Source organism: Micromesistius poutassou (assembly GCF_964030765.1).
Source record: "Micromesistius poutassou genome assembly, chromosome: 2".
Taxonomy (NCBI): Eukaryota; Metazoa; Chordata; class Actinopteri; order Gadiformes; family Gadidae; genus Micromesistius; species Micromesistius poutassou.
The window spans coordinates 7,445,437-7,464,213 of record NC_140272.1 but is presented as its reverse complement, the minus strand read 5'-3'; the positions used below and the strand labels follow the sequence as shown (position 1 = coordinate 7,464,213).

The 18,777-nt window shown below is 45.7% G+C and overlaps 2 protein-coding genes across 2 annotated transcripts; both read right to left on the bottom strand.

Annotated features, from left to right (window-relative positions):
• Window positions 1-490: 490 nt before the first annotated feature.
• On the bottom strand, window positions 491-12,300 carry LOC311338975 (RNA-binding protein 39-like). Its single transcript, XM_084464328.1, has 15 exons — window positions 12,199-12,300; window positions 10,813-10,875; window positions 7,935-7,984; window positions 6,863-7,021; window positions 6,396-6,452; window positions 6,177-6,294; window positions 5,656-5,808; window positions 5,253-5,390; window positions 4,785-4,850; window positions 4,460-4,664; window positions 4,188-4,274; window positions 3,567-3,780; window positions 3,328-3,433; window positions 2,998-3,076; window positions 491-1,105 (listed from the first exon to the last, which is right to left on the bottom strand). The coding sequence occupies exons 2-15, from the start codon at window positions 10,861-10,863 to the stop codon at window positions 1,002-1,004; spliced, it is 1,587 nt and encodes a 528-aa protein (XP_084320454.1). The 5' UTR covers window positions 10,864-10,875; window positions 12,199-12,300; the 3' UTR covers window positions 491-1,001.
• A 1,004-nt stretch (window positions 12,301-13,304) lies between these two features.
• LOC311339113 (haloacid dehalogenase-like hydrolase domain-containing 5) lies at window positions 13,305-18,056 on the bottom strand (the record flags this gene model as incomplete). The annotated part of the gene is made up of 9 exons (XM_084464474.1): window positions 13,305-13,451; window positions 13,680-13,860; window positions 13,948-14,136; window positions 14,271-14,445; window positions 14,983-15,013; window positions 15,552-15,645; window positions 15,999-16,111; window positions 16,249-16,440; window positions 17,970-18,056. The coding sequence occupies 9 exons, from the start codon at window positions 18,054-18,056 to the stop codon at window positions 13,305-13,307; spliced, it is 1,209 nt and encodes a 402-aa protein (XP_084320600.1).
• Window positions 18,057-18,777: the final 721 nt, after the last annotated feature.

Genomic DNA, 18,777 nt, shown 5'->3' with positions numbered 1-18,777 from the left:
CGGAGTGCTCCGGACGAAACAGAGCAATACCACCGGAGATCGAGGCAGCAGTAGAGTCAGAAGTCCAACCATTTTTATTTAAATTTTGAGTAGAGAATCTGCGAGTTGGTGAGGGGTGTCACATGCCATCGCCGGGTACATCTTTTTGCGCTTTTTTTTCTTTGCCGATTTCGATTTGACAAAGCAAAATCATCTCATCTACAGATGCCATGTTTGCGATTGTCGATGCCGGTAATTTGCAACACGACAGTCACTGCCCTCTAGAGGTTGTTTTGCGTTACATCCATAACAACGCTGAAACCGGACGGAGGTATGAAGGCTAGTACCGGAGACAACGTTTAGTACGGACGGACGAATTTCGTCCGGATCCGGAGGTATGAATGCGCCTTTATTCTTCAGCAGAAGATCAATGGGATTTACAGAATGCTAAGTAAAACACGACATAAACTGTATTTCGCTACGATAGGCTATTTGATTTGGAACTATAAGCACTCTTTTCGTTGCTTGAGGTGGTTCTTTGAATAATTGGTACTCTTCTTCTTCCGCCTACAGCTTTAGGGAGTGACAGCTCCGTTATAATAGCTCACAATCAGTACTTTTATCTTTTATTATAACACAGACAAAATTTAAAAGAAAATTTAATCAAGAACTTTACAAAATCAAATCTTGATTAGAAAAACTGTAAATACCAAATGGCTTCAACCAATCACAAACTATTCCATGAGACGGCGTCCAATCCTGGAGTGTCAAGGAAAAGCACAGCCCCCTTTGCGTTTAACCCCTCCCCTAACATGAGACCCTGCCCCTCCCCAGCTAGCGTCTGCTCCAGCTAATGGCTCGTTGACATTATAAAAATAGAGGACAAAGGATTCAGTCAATTCAACCAGAAACCATCCAGGGAACGTCCATCAACACCTAAACCAATAAGAGGAGAAAAAAAACTGGGATAATCGCTCCAGTGTCCAATCAGTCGATAGAGGTGGGATGATTGGCAACTGAAATCACCGGCGTGGAGGTGGGATTAGCAGCTGGCTGGCAGTGACCGAGTCAGGAAACAGGTTGTGATAGGTTGGCAGAGGAACGTAGGCTGCCGTGATCATCTTCCCTAAAAACAAAACATCAGGTGGGGTTAGCCTAGCCTAGCATCAGTTAGAGTAGTGGTTCATAGATATATATACTGACTAGATATTGCCTGAGCTGCACTGTTCAGTGGAACATATATGTCAATGCCGCCGCCATCTTTCCGCGGGGTAACCACCCACCTGAATGAATGAATGTCGATGGGACAGAAGTCCTTTCCCAGTCAAAATCACTCTAAAGGAAGTCTTCAATCGGGTCGGGTCAAACGTGTGTTTGTGGTAATGCTGGTAGAAATAAATAAAAAATACTTGGACACGCTTGAATATTGCCTTAAAATAAGGCGTTTTAGAGTGATTTAGACTGGGACCTCTGCCCCATCAACGTTTATTCCTTCAGGTGGGTGGTTACCCCGCGGCAAGATGGCGGCATTGTTGACGCATGCTTAGAAGCCGAATGTGATATCTAGTCAGTATATATATCTATGGCAGTGTTTCTCAACCTTTTTTGTGCAAACGCCCCCCTTACCTTACCCTGATCCTCTGGCGCCCCCCATTATTGTTAATTTTGTTTAAAAGAAATTGCGACACCCGTGGGTAGGCTATATCCATTACCAACTCCACTCCAACTCGTGCTACATTGCTTGAATTAAAAAATAAAAGCCGTCTGTGCCGTTTTGGTTTCTTCTGGACAAGAAAATGTGTATTCAGAGTTTTATTAAAATGTTTTAATATTGAGCTATTGAAGTTTAATACGTAACAGTGCTTGTGTAAATTTTTATTGGTTAACACGCAAACTTGGGTTCAATATGTGCACGAAAGACTCCCTTTGTTTACGTGACGTTGCCTAGCAACGCTGTGCATGTGCAGCCTTTATCCGCTTCGTTCTGAGAGTAGCACGTTTAAGTTCGCGGCCAAATAGTAATTAAAGTAGTTTGTTACTATACAAGTTAAGCGCCTGTAACATGAGTGTTAAATGCGTATGTGCCGGTTGGTGTGCGTACCTTATGAAAAAAAGCGTTTATCGGTTCGCAGACGTAATGAGAGACGTTGCAGTGGTCTACATGTAATGCGCACGTTCTATTGTTCTATTGTTTACAATACAATCCCCGATCTAACAAACAAACAAACTATCGTTTACAATTAGCATGCTAAGCGGAGTTAGCTTTATTCACGTCTTATGTTGCCTTACTATGGGTGAGATTCATGTTGCTTAGCGTAATGCCCCATCCACCGCTTGCTTTGCATGTCTTGCTTTGCAAACCAACCAGTGGAAGTCAGGGGAGGGCGAAATAGTTTCGGAAAGCACCACGCTACTGCGATGAGGTGGATTTGTTTATCGGCGTTACTATGGCGATCATGACGGCACTGAGCATAAAGTAAAAAGTAGATGAGACGATAGAGGGGTTAGAAACCCATATGAAGATAGGCTTTTTATTTCAGTTATCCTATTTTTGCACAGAAAATATTTGAAAACCATGAAAGTTTAAAAAGTTAAAAATAATTACTACTAGGCCTACACAAGCAAAGTTGTGACGCCCCCGTGTTCGTTCCCAGCGCCCCCCTAGGTTCTACGAACGCCCCCCAGGGGGCGCTGCCGCCCCCGTTGAGAAACCCTGATCTATGGTAATGGTTGGCTTGGCCCAAAATAAGTTAGGGTACAGGTTAGCCTAGCCTAGCATCATTTAGAGTAGGTGTTAGCCTAGCATGAGTAAGGGTAAGGGTAAACCTGGCCTAGCATAAATTAGCATTAGGATAAGGTCAGCCTAGTGTCTGATGGGCTAGGTTAGCCTAGTGTCAGATAGTGTGAGGGTTAGCTTATCCTAGCATCAGTGAGAGCGGGATTAGCTTAGCCTATTATCAGATAGGGCGAGCATAGGGTGACTGTGGGACCCTGACAGTGTATTATGGGATGCTTTACCTGCAAAGTATCTCCCATGAAGAGCGTTGACAGCAGCCATGGCAGAAGGAATGGTGGGACATTTGACGTAGACATTTCCCTGGAAACAGATAGAACATGATCAGTGGTTGGATAAGATAATACTTGTATTGTACAGATTAAATTATAATACTATACTCATTAGATAAACTAATACTATACTGATGAGATAATACCACTAACCACCCCCTAGTGCTATATCGGATTTCTCATGGGCAAGTGGAATAAATCGCCATGGTGAACCACTGACGAATCAAGAGCTACCTTGAAAATGGTTTAGTCATCTAGGTTTAGTTATCTAGAGTTAGTTACCTCAGGAGAGTTTTTATCGACGTAGATGTGGATGACTCCGCCATGTTTGTTACACTCCTCGATGACATCATGCTGGATGTCCATGTCCCACCCAGGTGCCTCCTCACTAAACACAAATAATAACACTAGTAAATACAACAACAACATTGCAATCGAGGTCAGCGCTGTAGTCAGAGTTGTTGTGTTTGGACTGATGTTGCAATCATATCATCAGTAAGGAGAGGTGCGATGAAACTTACGTGCTGCCGTTGAACATGTTGGACAGCTGGAAGCAGTGTGTGGCCAGAGGCTGGGAGGGCAGGTTCATCGTGGCCGCATTCATGTTCATTGCATGGTTCATTCCTTGATTCATCCCGTGGTTCATCTGTTGATTCATCCCATGGTTCATCTGTTGATTCATCCCGTGGTTCATCTGTTGATTCATCCCGTGGTTCATCCCTGGGTTCATGGCCGCTGAAAACAGAAGACACACATCGTCACGCTCTGTTGTGCCAAACGTCCGATTGATTCCACTCACTCCCTGAGGTCTGGAGCCTCATTGGCCAGCCAATCGCATTGGGGCCGAGAACACCTCATTGTATCCTTCAGGTGATTGCACACTGATCCAACAGACACCTACATCTTGCCAACGTGCCAAACCGTTTGCGGCGGTTTACGGACAAAGTTTTTTGCCGCTGAACTCGTGGAATCGGGGCTGGAGGGTTCGGGTGATAGTCTATTGTTGGATGGTGGTGTATGTTGGAGCTGTGTGCAAGTGACTGAACAGTAGGTGTATTCAAATGTATAGCCGGAAATTACTCCATCGTGGCAAGGTTCAAACAGCGATTCGTCGGACACCTGGCAGATAGAGAAGTGTGTACCTGAGACAGCAGCCATGGCGCCGATAGCAATGGCTCCACTCATCTGTAGAGCCTGCTGAGCCGCAGGGGGTATCTGCATACCGGTACCTACCACACACACCATGTTATAATACAGTTAGCGCTATACTATGTGACCACACACACACACACACACACACACACACACACACACACACACACACACACACACACACACACACACACACACACACACACACACACACACACACACACACACACACACACACACACACACACACACACACACACACCTTCAGCCAGACGGGCCATAAGCTGCAGGCGTCCCGTGGTTCCGAGGTCGATGCCAGTGCGCTCCAGCTCATCAGAGTCCAGGAATGAGGAGGCACTGGAGGAGTCGCTTCTCTCAGTCACATGACCCACCTTCATCGGCCGGCCGGCCAGCTCGAACCCGTTCAGCTGCTCCAGGGCCTTCTTAGCACACTCTGCGTCTGCAAACTAACACACACACATGATTCACCTTTCAAATTAGGAAAAAATGAAGATGATGGAGGACTTGATGAAGGACAGGAGAGTTGAAAGGAGGATGAGAAGAGGAAGAGGAGGTAGTTGTCTTACCGTAATGAAGCCATAGCCTTTCGAGCGTGCCGTTTCACTGTCCATCATCAGCTGAATGCTCTCAATCTACACACAAACACACAGGTATTAAATTAACATTTATTAATATAATATATAATTTATTTATTAGAATTTATTAATAAGTACTAAGTGAAATTGTGTTTTTCTGCAGGGTGGTGTGTGCTAACTGGTGCTAGCAGGGTGGTGTGTGCTAACTGGTGCTAGCAGGGTGGTGTGTGCTAACTCATGCTAGCAGGGTGGTGTATGCTACCTCATGCTAGCCGGGTGGTGTATGCTACCTCATGCTAGCAGGGTGGTGTATGCTACCTCATGCTAGCAGGGTGGTGTATGCTACCTCATGCTAGCAGGGTGGTGTATGCTACCTCATGCTAGCAGGGTGGTGTATGCTAACTCATGCTAGCAGGGTGGTGTATGCTACCTCATGCTAGCAGGGTGGTGTATGCTTACCCGTCCAAAAGGCTCAAAGATGCCGCGCAGCATCTCCTCTGTGATGTTGAAGTGCAGCGAGCCTACGTAGAGCCGCATGGGCCCAGCGTTGCCCTTCTGCAGGTTGTTAGCCAGCGCCGCAGCCCGGTTCTTCTCTGCCTACACAGGGAGCAAACCACACACATGTGTAAACAGACATCATACAACTATATCTTTATTAGGGCTTAGGGTTAGACAGTGGATATAGAATTACCGTGGTTTACGGTGAGATAGTGGATAACCAATTATTTCGGCGGCTAGTTGTTATAGTTGATATCTAATTAACTGGTGTAAGATAGTGGATATATACCTGGGAGGCTAGGGTTAGATAGTGGAGATCTTATTACCTGGGAGGGTTAGGGTTAGATAGTGGAGATCTTATTACCTGGGAGGCCTGCACTATGATGGGAACTCCCAGTAGTCTTTGACCCGAGAGGCCGATGGCCAGAGGAACAGAGTTTGCCTCCACAAACTCTATGTAGGCGATGCCCTTTGACCTGCGGGAGTTCCTGTCAGAGATCATCCGCACATCTCGTACCTGGGCACGAGACAAGAACAGCAAGGAATTAGTATCTTATGACCTGATCTACCCTGTATTTCATCACACTTTCTAATGCAGGTGGATTCCTAATAATGTAAGCTTTGTTCTGTTTAGGGCCTTTTTATATTTATTTGAATGTTGCATTAAGTTCCCTTAGAGAAACTGAGTTTGAGTACTGGTCATTTGAACTAGTTTCCAATGGTTTCTTTAAATATTTACTATATCGCCTATAACTTTCTGTTAATAATAGGTTAATTAGGTAATAGGTTAATTAGGTAATAATCAGTCAGGCTTAGTGAAATCCCCATCGTGGACCCCTAGCTTGTGTGTGTGATGCTGCCCTGCTGTTTGGTGGCCATGGTTACCTTGCCCACAGCAGAGAAGAACTCTTCCAGGTCACGGGGTCGTATCCTGGCAGCCAGCTGCATACAAAACACGGTCCTGGAGTCCCGCTCCTCTGGGGTCAGGTTGTCTATGGGCTGCCTACACACACACACACACACACACGCACGCACATATATATACTCAGTGTATAAACAGTGATGATAGATGACAACATAATGAACATGTGGAGCGGCTTTTACCTGACTGGACTGGACCGCTCCTTCTTCACAGGACTCTTACTCTTGGACCTCTTTCGCCTGTCAACAAAGAGACCAGACAGAGACAGGCATGAAGATAGACATAGAGACAGACAGACATGGACCCAGAGACACAGACATGGAGCCAGAGAAGAGCTAATTAAGAGGGTACTAATGATATGAATTAATTGATTGTTGATACAGAGTGAAACCTGTAGTAACTCATAGTACAGATCAGTCATCCCCATAGCAGGATGCTTGTTAAAGCTAATCTATGCAGCAGATTGTTAGTTGGAAGCAAATCCACATAGCAGGATGCTTCTTACAAGCTAACCTATGTAGCAGGATGCTACTAATAAGCTAACCTACGTATCAGGATGCTACTGACAAGTCTATGTTGCCGAAAGCTGCAAACACGCTAAGCTACATGGCTGGAGGCTGGTCAAAGCTAGTCTGAGGGAGGTATGTACACGCTGGTCTTGTGGTGGTCGCGGTAGCGGCCGCTGCGCTCACGGCTCCTGGACCGACTGCGCTTGTGTTCACGGCTGCGGCGGCGCTTCCTGTCATGGCTCTTCTTCCTCTCGCGGCTCTTGCTCCTCTTCTTCTCACGACTCCGACTGCGCTTCTTCCTGTTGGAGCAGATGACAGCCAATCAGAACACTACGATTTGATATACTTATTGATCCCTGGGGAAATGTATCCTCTGAAATTAACTCATCCTGGCTAGGAGTGGTGTGCTCCCACAGGGTAGTGAGGGAACCCACCCCAGGTGTGGTGCCCCTGCACTGGTTACGGGCAAGGCGGGGGGGTAACCCCACACAGAAAGCCCCCCCTGAACCCCCTGTTGCAGCAGTGCCAACAGTGGGCTGGATTAGGTACTTTTACACATGCGTTCTTACCATGCAAAGTACCAGGAGATTACCTGCATGGGGTCATCGGTCATGAGTGAATAGGAACAGAGATCGATGTTCCAGGGAAATCTGCAACGGCACTTTGCCTGCTCAAGACCTAGTCACATCACCATACCCCTGCCTGTACGGCTGTGTTGTGAAGGAAAATAGTAACATTGCCTGGAGTGGCACATTGAGATTTTGTCCGTCAAGACAAAAGATGTGTTCACGTGGAGGGAGCGAACCAATCACAAGATATGTATTGACATGCAGCCCAGATGAACACTTAATTTCATTCAGGTTTATTAAGTCTTAGAAAAACTCATACAGAGGTAGCCTATAATGCTCAGTGGCATGCACATATTTTGATGTGTATTTTTGCAAAGGTATGAAACAGGATATATAATGAATTAGTCCTAAATAAAGCCTTCGCCATTTCTAAAAGGTTTGTTTGCAGATGTTTAGTGGCCATCCCTGAAAGTGAAATGTATAGCACTACTGAGATGGTGTATTCAATTACTCCAACATCAAGAAAAAATATTTATGTACTTGGAACAGATAGACAGCAACAGAGAGGAGTAGAGAGACCGGAACAGAGAGGAGGAGAAGAGAGAGAAAAGCAGAGAGACAGAGAGACAGGTCAAAGGCTTACTTCTTGCTGTGTTCTTCATGTCTCGGGGAGATGATGTTCTTGGGCTCTTCCTGCAGGTCGAGAGAACAGGATGAGGGCGAACCGACGCAACGTTGACAGGGTGGGGGAAGAGAATATAGACATAATTTAATCAGTTGTAGTCAACAATGTTCTTTTAGAGGTCGGGTCTCTTAAAAGTCAGGGGGGCATGGGAGGGGTGGTGGCTGTCATAGTCTGGTCATGTCTAGTGACTAGGGCCCAGAGTCGGTCCCCAGGCTAGAGTTTAGGCTGCGGCCCAGCTTGGAGCTCCGGCAGTGGGGGGGGGCCGTCTTCAGCGGTGTGGCTGGGTCTCCTGAGGGCCCTGAAGCAGACAGGGAGTCAGATGGCTTAGTCACCAAACTAACCCTAACTAACTAACCCTAACCAACCCAATTAACTTAACTACCTAACCCACTAGCCAGCTAACTCTTACCAATGCTTTAACCTTAACTAGCCCACTAACTCGCACTAACAAACCCAATAAGCCTTACATAATAACCCTGACAATCCAACCCAATAACCCTCACTATCCAAATAACTCATCCTAACCAAATAATCATAACTAATCCTAATTAACTAACCCACCCAAACCAACCCAAAACTTAACACTAGCTAACCAAATACCCAACTATGCCAAGCCAAGGAATTCCTTCTAACCTACTTACCAACTAAATCTGTCCCACTAGCTTTCCCTAACCCATGAACCTCAACTTACCCTAACTAAAGATAACCCTTTACACCTAACCAGCCAGAACCCAATAAGCCTAACAAGCTGTAACTAACCCTCTAACCTTAAGCGACTAGCCTTAACTAACCCTGACCTAACAGTAACCAGCCCTAACCCACCCGTCTCACACTACAGCTCCTGTGTGTGTCCTTCAACCTGTCACCAACCATACTTTTTAACTCACAACTGACGGATGATTGGTTGGCATCAATGACATATTAATGCTACGTCTTTAACACTGAGGGTCGTTGAACTGCTGTTGAAGAAAATAAGTTCCTGAGCTTTCCCTACGGCGTCAAATAGACATACTGCTATAGTAGGCAGTAGTCCTACTGGCAGTAGTAGGCAGTAGTCCTAGTAGGCTGTAGTCCTACTGGAAGTCCTACTGGCAGTAGTAGGCAGTAGTCCTACTGCCTATTATAGCTGATCCTGACCATTCATGCACAAAACATCGCACCAAGGCAAACTTTGCACAAAGTCAACGAACACGACGACAGACCCCCAGACAGACCCACAACCACTTCCACAACCAAGCTCGACATGAACCCCAACCCAAACACAGCCCAACTCCAACAGAACCCCCACCCCACACGGCCCCACCAAAGCCCCAACCCAGCTCCAACAGAACCCCCACCCCAATCCAGCACCACCACCCCAACAGCGCTCAACCAGAACTAGGGATGGGTCAGAATATTCGATTATTCGTTCTTGAGGGTCAAAGTCGATTTTTAACATTTGGACCGTTAACATTTTTTCCCATTCAAATAAACAAGAATTAACGGACGGAACTAATGTTGGTTCTGTAGCACTATTACAACACAAACACTGATCACTTTTTTTTGCGTTTAAGATATCAAGTGATTTCTTGCCGATGATCCATGGCTGCCTTTGTGAATGTCGGCACACATCGAATAATCGATTATTCGTTCATACCACCCACTGATTATTCGACCATGAAAAATTTGAGTTATTCTCATCCCTAACCAGAACCACCCCAGTGGACACAAAACCAATAGCCTTACGTATGAGATGGCAGATTCCCCCTGCCAATCGTGATCAGACGATGTGTGATGGAATGGCACAACCCTAGGCTGTGTAGAATGCTCTCATAGATTGCTCGCAAAGATTGTCCAAAGCATATGTTACAAATCCAAGACATCGGTTGAGAGTAAACAAATGTCCTAATGAACTTCCTACTGCACCTCCAACCACAGCAAGAGTGTTGCCATTATCACTAGTTATGCACCTCAAACAGCAGCAAAAGGGCTGCCATAGTCACTAGTCATAACTATCCAATTGCCCCACATGCCAGTAAATTATCGTAGCCCCAATATTGGCCTCCCAACATATCGGTCGGTCGCTAGTTTGGGGAGGGAGTTCTGTGGACTTCGGGGTTCTGTTGTCGTGTAGGTAGACTCTGTAGGCCCTTGCGTACGTGTACGTTTGACGCACCAGTAGTAGCAACCTTGCGTGTTCTAGCCCTGCTGACTGATGATAGAGATGCATGCACAGTTACCATACCGCCACTAGCTCTACTGATGGTAACGCTAACATCTTTCACTACATCTCACAGAATCCTCTTCCGGTTGGGGGGTGTTCCTGGGAAAAGTCTAAAAAAGACCCCAACCATAGTCACGTTACCATGCCAACCACAGTGCAGTCACGTTACTGTGGGGGACCACAGAACAGTCATGTTGCCATGGGGACCACAGTACAGTCATGTTGCCATGGGGACCACAGTACAGCAATACATGGTGGGCTTTACTACCTTCAAGTTTCTGACAGATCACAGTGGCATTCAGGGGAGTAGAGGTGAGAAATCGTTAGGCAAGTCTACAAAGAGAGATAGATGGGCAATTTATTTATCATATCGTGGAACAGGAACGGCAGCAGCATCACATCAACATTCAATCAGCACCAAGCGTTAACTGTACAGTTCATTAACATCAACTAACCCTAACTAACTAACACTAAGTTCTGTCTCTGAGCATTGCTTTACCTACATTACAATACTAGCCAAACTGTAAGCAAGTTCACCTGGGTGTGTAAGGGAGATACTAGGGCTGGTTAAAGACTGGTGTGTAGCAGAAATGCACAGAGACACCGATAGAGAGAGAGAATACGGACACCCACCTTTCGGAACGGCGCCTCGAGCATCGCCTCAATGTCCAGATCATCTGCCATGATGCAGCGGGTCTGCGAGGAGAGCGATGACACGGATCAACAACAGAATAGACAAGTGTTTATTTATATACCAAACACGTTTTTTTAACACGTACGTGTACTGTAGTAGAACCGCATTAGGGTCCACTCCTAACACTTAAAATCAACATTTTGAAGCCTTAAGTGACACGTCTGGGGTAGGTATCACGACTACATAGGCTTTATGGTGCCTTCTATTTGTCCACCCGACTCGATCTGCGAGTCGGATTTCCGAGTTACGAACCGGAAGTTACAAATAGCACGCCCCCGAGGTCGTAAAAACGACTCGTCAACTCGTCTGAACTCAGAGGACCCCGAGTTCAGTAACAAAGATGGCTACTCCGAGCATCACATAAGTAAACATTGTGGTTTTCTACTATTTTAAGCACTTGTGTTTTTGTTGTAACCAAATGAAGAAGTCGTACACATAGCACTGTATACTGTTACCTATAGGCATGTCGTTACAGTCTTATTATGTGTTAAATACCGCCTATTTTGTAGCTTGTGCCGCTGAAATTGGCTAGAGACGCTCCATGTTGCTATAACAACAATGCTGATTCTTGAGCAGAAAGCAGAGCTCCGACTCGTCTTGTTGTGTGCCAAATAGAACGAAAAACCCGGGGTCACTCGTTTTACGAGACGGATGTGACGTCACACCCGAGCTGCAAGTCGCGATTACGAGACAAATAGAAGGCACCAATAGTGTGCATCTCAGGCAGTTGATGCGTTTTTTGCTTAAATGTTTACATATAAACCCCTCCCGCGAATAGAAGCCCATTCAACCGCCATATCCACATCATGCTCGTTGTAAACACATCCCTGCTTCTAGTGACGGATATTGTCCTTTCAATCAATCCGGAGGACCTTCATTTATCCATTGACCATAACCCCAGAATGCTAACATCTGCCCACAAATATGGCATATAATGATAACACTAGTACCTGGGTCTAAATGACGTTAGCCTGAATTACTGTAATAACTATAAGATCATCAACCAATGCTACTAACCACTAGCTCCTAACTCGGTTTACAACTACTACGACACGACCATATAGCCACAACATCAATAGCTTCACCAGCAGCTGGCAACGAACCACCATCACCGTTAATCAAATAGCTAACTAGCCATAACTACAGTTGGCTAGCTGACTAGCTTTAACAAACATTAGCTAGCTAGCAGGCGATAGCAAACATTAGCTCGCTAGCTAGCGGCCTGTTTCATTCATGTGCTCACTTCACGCATCCATTTATCGGTGTGGATTATAACATTCAGATCAACGTTACTAATAGAGTCGTAGACGGAGTGTTCATAGTACCTTGATGGCCTGAATGCTTTTATAAGTCGTGAGTTTTGACGAAATCGTCGCTTCGTCGTTCACGCGCACCTCCGTATACTAGTGGCGCGTGTGACATTACGGGGTGCGCGCGCAGACTATACGTAGCAACGCCACGAGTTAACGCGAGATTATATATCATTTACTGAATTACAAACGAGAGCAATTGTTATACGCATTTATTAAGTACGTAATTTTGTATTAAGTAAGCTATTTGGTTAACGGTGTTTGTTGTTAGTTAACTAACCATAAGTTAGTTAATATTTTATAGACACATTATGGCTGTGTCGATTGTTTGGGTTACGGTTACGTTGTTATAGGTGGTGCTGCGTTCAAGTCCTGTGGTAAAGTTTGGTTCGGTGTTGTGGGTTCAAGTCCCAGTTTGAATTTCTCTTAGGTGTAAAAGCATCAATGGAAACATGAACAAGTGCAATAACAGGACTTCTTTATTGATAATTGTAAACAACCCAAAGCTGACCAAAGGTGATTGGAACCCATGGAGAATTTTTGCACAAAGATTTTGAATGCTTACAGCCCTTATAACCCTGACAGATAACCCTACCAACCCTGAGTTAACCCTATTAACCACAACAACCCTAAAAGGTAACCATAATAAGCCTTAAAAAATAATCCTTAAAACTATAACAGTTAACATTCACATAACTCGCAGCTGATCCTAACAGATAACCCAAATAACCCTATCATAACAGCTAAAACTACTCTAACAGCTAATCGTAATAACCCTAAGAATCATAAAGCTAAAACTACCCCCCACCTCACCCTAATAACCCTGAATTAATAAACAATCATTATAATGTAAAAACAAAAACAAAAAAAAGTAAGGGGATCCTTTTAACACGAATGGATTAGAAATTATTTAATCAGAATTTGGTTTAATAGACATCAGAACATTTAGGCACACGTTTTTTGTAAAAGAAACAGCAAACATAATTTTACAGACAAAACGCTTTCGCTTTATTATCTTTAATTATTGCATAAAAGAGCCCAGTAGTACAACATGAAGGCACTATGTTTTTTTATTACATATTCAATGGACAGAAGGCTATCTGTTTCCTGAGAGGATAAGGTCAGAGGTCAAACCCCTCCTTCTGAAAGATGAGGTCAATGGCTGCCTCCACATCTTCCACGATGTAGTCTGGTTCCATCAGCTCTGTGTCCACACCGCCCTGCTCTATGGGCAAGGCAGCATCAGGGTTGAACACACCAGTACAGACCTGGAAAAAAAACAAAAAAAACATAAACTACTGTCCTCAATACTTTAATGTACTCTAGGAATACTTTACTGTTCCCAGGAAACTTTACTGTACTCAACACTTAACTGTACTCTAAGAATACTTTACTGTCCTCTAGGAATACTTCACTGTCCCAAGGAATACTTTACTGTACTCTAGGAATACTTTACGGTCCTCTATGTTAAAGGGAAAAGGTTAAAGGTTACGTACCAGGATAGAGTGACACTGGGTGGCGCTAGGCGTAGCTAGCTGACCTTCGACCTGCAGGGGGGCGGCGCTCCACTCGGCGCCCCTCCCCTGGGCTAGCGCCTTAGCAGCAGGAGCGGCTAGCTGCTGCTTCAGGTAGCGGTTGTACGAGTTAGCCCCGTAGACATCTGTCATCAGGTTGTCCCTAACAGACACACAGACAGGTTAACCCAGAGACACAACAGACAGTTAAACAGAGAGACAGACAGACAGACACACAGACAGACAGTACCCTATAGCATAGAGGTTCGTAACTGGTGTATCCCAGCCCTTATTGGCTGTCTGCTGCCGGATGACGAGCTCTGCGTGCTGATAGGTCAGGAGGCTGGGCTTCCCCATCACAGCCTCGTAGCGTAGCCTCTGGCCTGCTAGCTTCCAAAACACACTCTCCAGACACAGCATGAATACACCGTGACCCAACCTACACACACACACACACACACACACACACACACACACACACACACACACACACACACACACACACACACACACACACAATTAACATCCACACATACGCACACAGTATCCAGGGGCTGGTGTTATCATGATTACCGTGGTGAGGGGGCGTCGGCCAGCCAGAGCAGGTCAGTGTTGCATGCCAGGACGGGCAGTTGTGTGGACATGTTGAGGCAGTGAGGAGACGCTGGGTTCCCATTGGTCAGCAGCACGTCCATCAACAGCTGGAGGTTGGTCTCCCATCTGATTGGCTCCCCAAACAGGATGACAGCTGGGGGAAGATATGATCACACTGACCCTAAATCCCAAATGACACATCTGCAGTGACGGACTGGACGGTCTGGCATTTGGGCAGATGCCAGAAGGGCTGCGGCTTCTCGTGGGCCATTTGGGCCGGCCAATCACGGAGCGGCATGCTTGTTGGGATCGCACGGCCCCGCATTATCTATCTCCCCCTCCCCCCCCCCCCCGGTCAACAATTACAAATGCTCGGGCCGTTTTTTGCTCCCAGTCCGTCACTGCACATCTGTGTCAGCAGATCTGCGAAGATACACATGGCCGCTCAGAGAAGCGCTCTGCTTCTAGGTTTGCCCATCAATTAATTTGGGTCAGAACCACTGTACTGCCCCCTTAACCCTTAACACTTACCCCTTAAAAGTTACCCCTAACACCTATCCCTTGACCTTTAAGCTTACCCTTTAACACTCACCCTTAAAACTCACTGCTAAACACTAACCCTTAAAACTTACCCCATAACACTCTTATACTTAAACTTAACCCTGAGTGAGGGCCGTAGTGTTTGACTCACCCTCTATTTGACGTTTCTCCTGAGGGGAAACCTAGAACAGAGATTCAAAGATTACTCACTAATACTCACACTCTCATGTTTTCATGTTGAAGTAACTCCTCTCAGATAATACAACACATTAAGCCATTACTCATACTTAAACCTAAACAATGACCTACTCAGCCATTTCACATTTAACCTTTCATTTGTGTGAATTAATCACTTATTGTAAATATATTCAGTCGATATTACCAATAAAAAGTCATAGGCCGAACAAATTATATTTTTTGTAGCACCTAAAGCAGTTTGCTTGTTTGATGAATTGTATGTACTCAAATTATTCTTGCACCTTTTAGGTTGTATCTTCATTGTTAAATGAACTGTAAGTCGCTTTGGACAAAGATCTCAAGATCACACTAGGACTACACTCTGTCGGACCAGCCACCCTGTAGTCCTAACCGCCCGGTACGACTGCCTCAAACTATCGGTCTGGATCCGGTCAGAGGTTGGTCGAACCGGAAATAGCCCAGAAAACTCGGAGAACACCGTAATTGGTGCTCCTTTTGTGACCACTAGAGGCGTCCACCTACAGGTACGCTCGGTCTCCGGTTGTGATCCACCATGTCCAGCAGGGGGTGCTGTTCTCTCAGCTGATCGATGGTGATGACGTTCGTGAAGCCCAGGCTCGGTTCAGGGTTAAGGCGGTCAAAACAATAATGAGAATAACTGCGCTAATAATATTGACGGAGGTGGTGGTGTGTTGATGGAGGGGTTGATGAGGTGGTAGTGATTGTGGTGGTGGTGGTAATGATAGTGGTGCTGTTGTGGTGGTGGAGGTGGTAGTGATTGTGGTGGAGGTGGTGATGGTAGTGATGGAGGTGGTGTTATGGTGGTGTAGGCAATTTGGTGGAGATGGTAGTTGTGGTGGTGGTGTGGTGGAGGTGGTGGTGGTAGTAGTGGTGGTGTTGGTGTTTTGTGGTGGAGGTGGTGGTGATGGTGGCGGTGGAGGCGATGGAGGAGCAGCGAGGTAAGGATACTCGTGGGCGATGTCCTCCACCGGGCCCTGACCCGACACCAGGACACACTTCTCATGGAAGCTCTGGAACATTTGGAGAGGACCATGGGACAGGATGACCTGGTCTGGGGACACCTGCACACAGACAGACAGACAGACAGACAGACAAACAGTTAGAGAGACAGACAGACAGACAGACAGATGCAAAGACAGAGACCGAAGTGAATATTCAGTGCTGGCACTAGACCTGTAGACTACTCAGCCTACTGTACCTTGATGCCCAGCATATCAGAGAGTTGTTGAGCTTTGTTGTGACGGAGACAACTTCCTGCGTTGGTGACGAAGACGACTGGCAACAGGAAGTGACCCGCGGTGTCCTGCAGCCGCTGGAAGACCCGCCGCGCGGCCGGGATCACGGTGCGGCCGCGGAGCAGGACCCCGTCCACGTCCACGAGGAGACCTGGCTACACACACACACACACACACACACACACACACACACACAGTCAAATACACACACACACACACACAGTCAAATACACACAAACACATGCGCACAGTCACATACACATACACACACACACACACACACATGTATATATATAAACCTTAGGACCCCATCCACATCATCTAGGAGACCTGGCTACACACACACGCACACTCACACATACACACATACAGACCCACACACAGACACACGTGCACAGGAGGGGAAGCTGTAATGTTTTAAGTGACAGCATGTGAGGGCAGTCACATGCACATCCTCACATGCTCGTCTCCATCACCATGACAATGGTTACCAAGTAGAGTTTCAGTTCAGCTATGAGTGATAGCAGTGTGTAGAGTTTAATATAACTGTTAAGTGTTTCATATTAATGTTCGTGTTATATAGTTCAATATAAGGGTTATAGCTACATTTTTGTGTTAGGAGTTGTAGAAGGGCTTTGATTACTAAACTTCACTGAATTAACTGAATACACTTTAAACAGAAACACTTAGTCCTAAACATTAGTAAAAGCAGTAATAAGCAGTAGCTAACAGTTAATTAACAGTTTACTAATGGTCTAGCAATCATTTACTAATGCTGTCCATGTTTACCCACCAGAGAGGGTAGGTGGAGCTACCACAAGAGAGGGTAGGTGGAGCTACCACAAGAGAGGGTAGGTGGAGCTACCGCAAGAGAGGGTAGGTGGAGCTACCACAAGAGAGGGTAGGTAGAGCTACCACAAGAAAGGGTAGGTGGAGCTACCACAAGAGAGGGTAGGCGGGGCTACCGCAAGAAAGGGTAGGCGGGGCTACCCCCACAGAGGGTAGGTGGAGCTACCGCAAGAGACTTCTCTTCAACTTACTTCTGTGTGTGGTGGCATCCTGTTATTTCTGCTATAGATGGTGCCAAAGACAACAAAACAATGATCTTCAAGACTACCCCTTTAACTTATGTATTAATGTATACATTATTTAATCGGGTATGGGTTAACCCTTACCCTAATCCAAAACCACTTACACTTACCCCAATAATGCATGTACCCTTATTTTTTAACTACGACATGTTAGGGAATAAAGTATATACGTTATAGATGTTATGTTATATGTTACATAGGTATACGTTATAGATGTTATAGTATATATAACATAGGTTTACATTGTATGTTATGTTACATATAACATGGATATATGTGATATATGTGATATATAACACAACTATTTTCTATGTTAAGTCAAATATAACCTAGCTATATCGACACATTATTTTATGTTACATATAATAGATATATCCATAAGTTATATGTTTCACATAAAATGTTCAATGTAACATGGATATTTGTTATCTTATATCTTATAACAAATAAATATATAAGTTACCTGATATCCGATAACATATACGTTATGTTACATGTAACATGGATATATATTGTTATATCCTATTACATATGCAGTATGTTATGTTACATGTGACAGACAGGAGGAATAGATGATACGGAACAGGGCTGACCTTGGATCTGCTGGAGCGCTGAGTCCAGCACAGTCCACGTGTCTGGGGGAAGAGCCGGTCCAGGACCCTCCGTCTCAGGACCTGCATGCTGCCGTCTTTGAGCCTCGAGTTGTTCTGGAGCCGAACCTAGCAGCACACACTCCACTGAGATAAAGCCCTACACACTAAATTAGAGAGAGCCCTGGACACTGGCCATAGATAGAGAGAGAGAGGGAGAGAGAGAGAGAGAGGTCTGAACACTGGCCTCAGAGAGCGAGAGCGAGCCCTGAACACTGGGCTCAGAGAGGGAGAGAGAGAGAGAGAGCCCTACACACTGAATTAGAGAGCCCTGACCACTGGCCTCAGAGAGAGTGTGAGAGAGAGCCCTACACACTGAATCAGAGAGAGAGTGAGAGAGAGCCCTACATACTGAATCAGAGAGAGTGTGAGAGAGCCCTACACACTGAATCAGAGAGAGAGTGAGAGAGCCCTACACACTGAATCAGAGAGAGTGAGAGAGAGCCCTACACACTGAATCAGAGAGTGAGAGAGAGAGCCCTACACACTGAATCAGAGAGTGTGAGAGAGCCCTACACACTGATCAGAGAGAGAGTGAGAGAGCCCTACACACTGAATCAGAGAGAGTGAGAGAGAGAGCCCTACACACTGAATCAGAGAGAGAGAGTGAGAGCCCTACACACTGAATTAGAGAGAGCCCTGACCACTGGCCTCAGAGAGAGAGAGAGGGAGCCCTGAACACTAGTCAATAGACTCAGAGCAAGAGGGAGGGAGGGAGGGAGGGAGAGAGAGAGAGGGTCTAGAGACACTG

Bases quoted from the DNA above. Each gene is read 5' to 3' on its own strand.
- LOC311338975 (XM_084464328.1), bottom strand. From the start codon at position 10,863: ATGGCAGATGATCTGGACATTGAGGCGATGCTCGAGGCGCCGTTCCGA. The intron at 5,809-6,176 runs GTAACCATGGCC...TCTCGTGCCCAG, and splicing joins TCTTCTCTGCTGTGGGCAAG to GTACGAGATGTGCGGATGAT. The intron at 1,106-2,997 runs GTAAAGCATCCC...TTTTGTTTTTAG, and splicing joins TCATGGGAGATACTTTGCAG to GGAAGATGATCACGGCAGCC.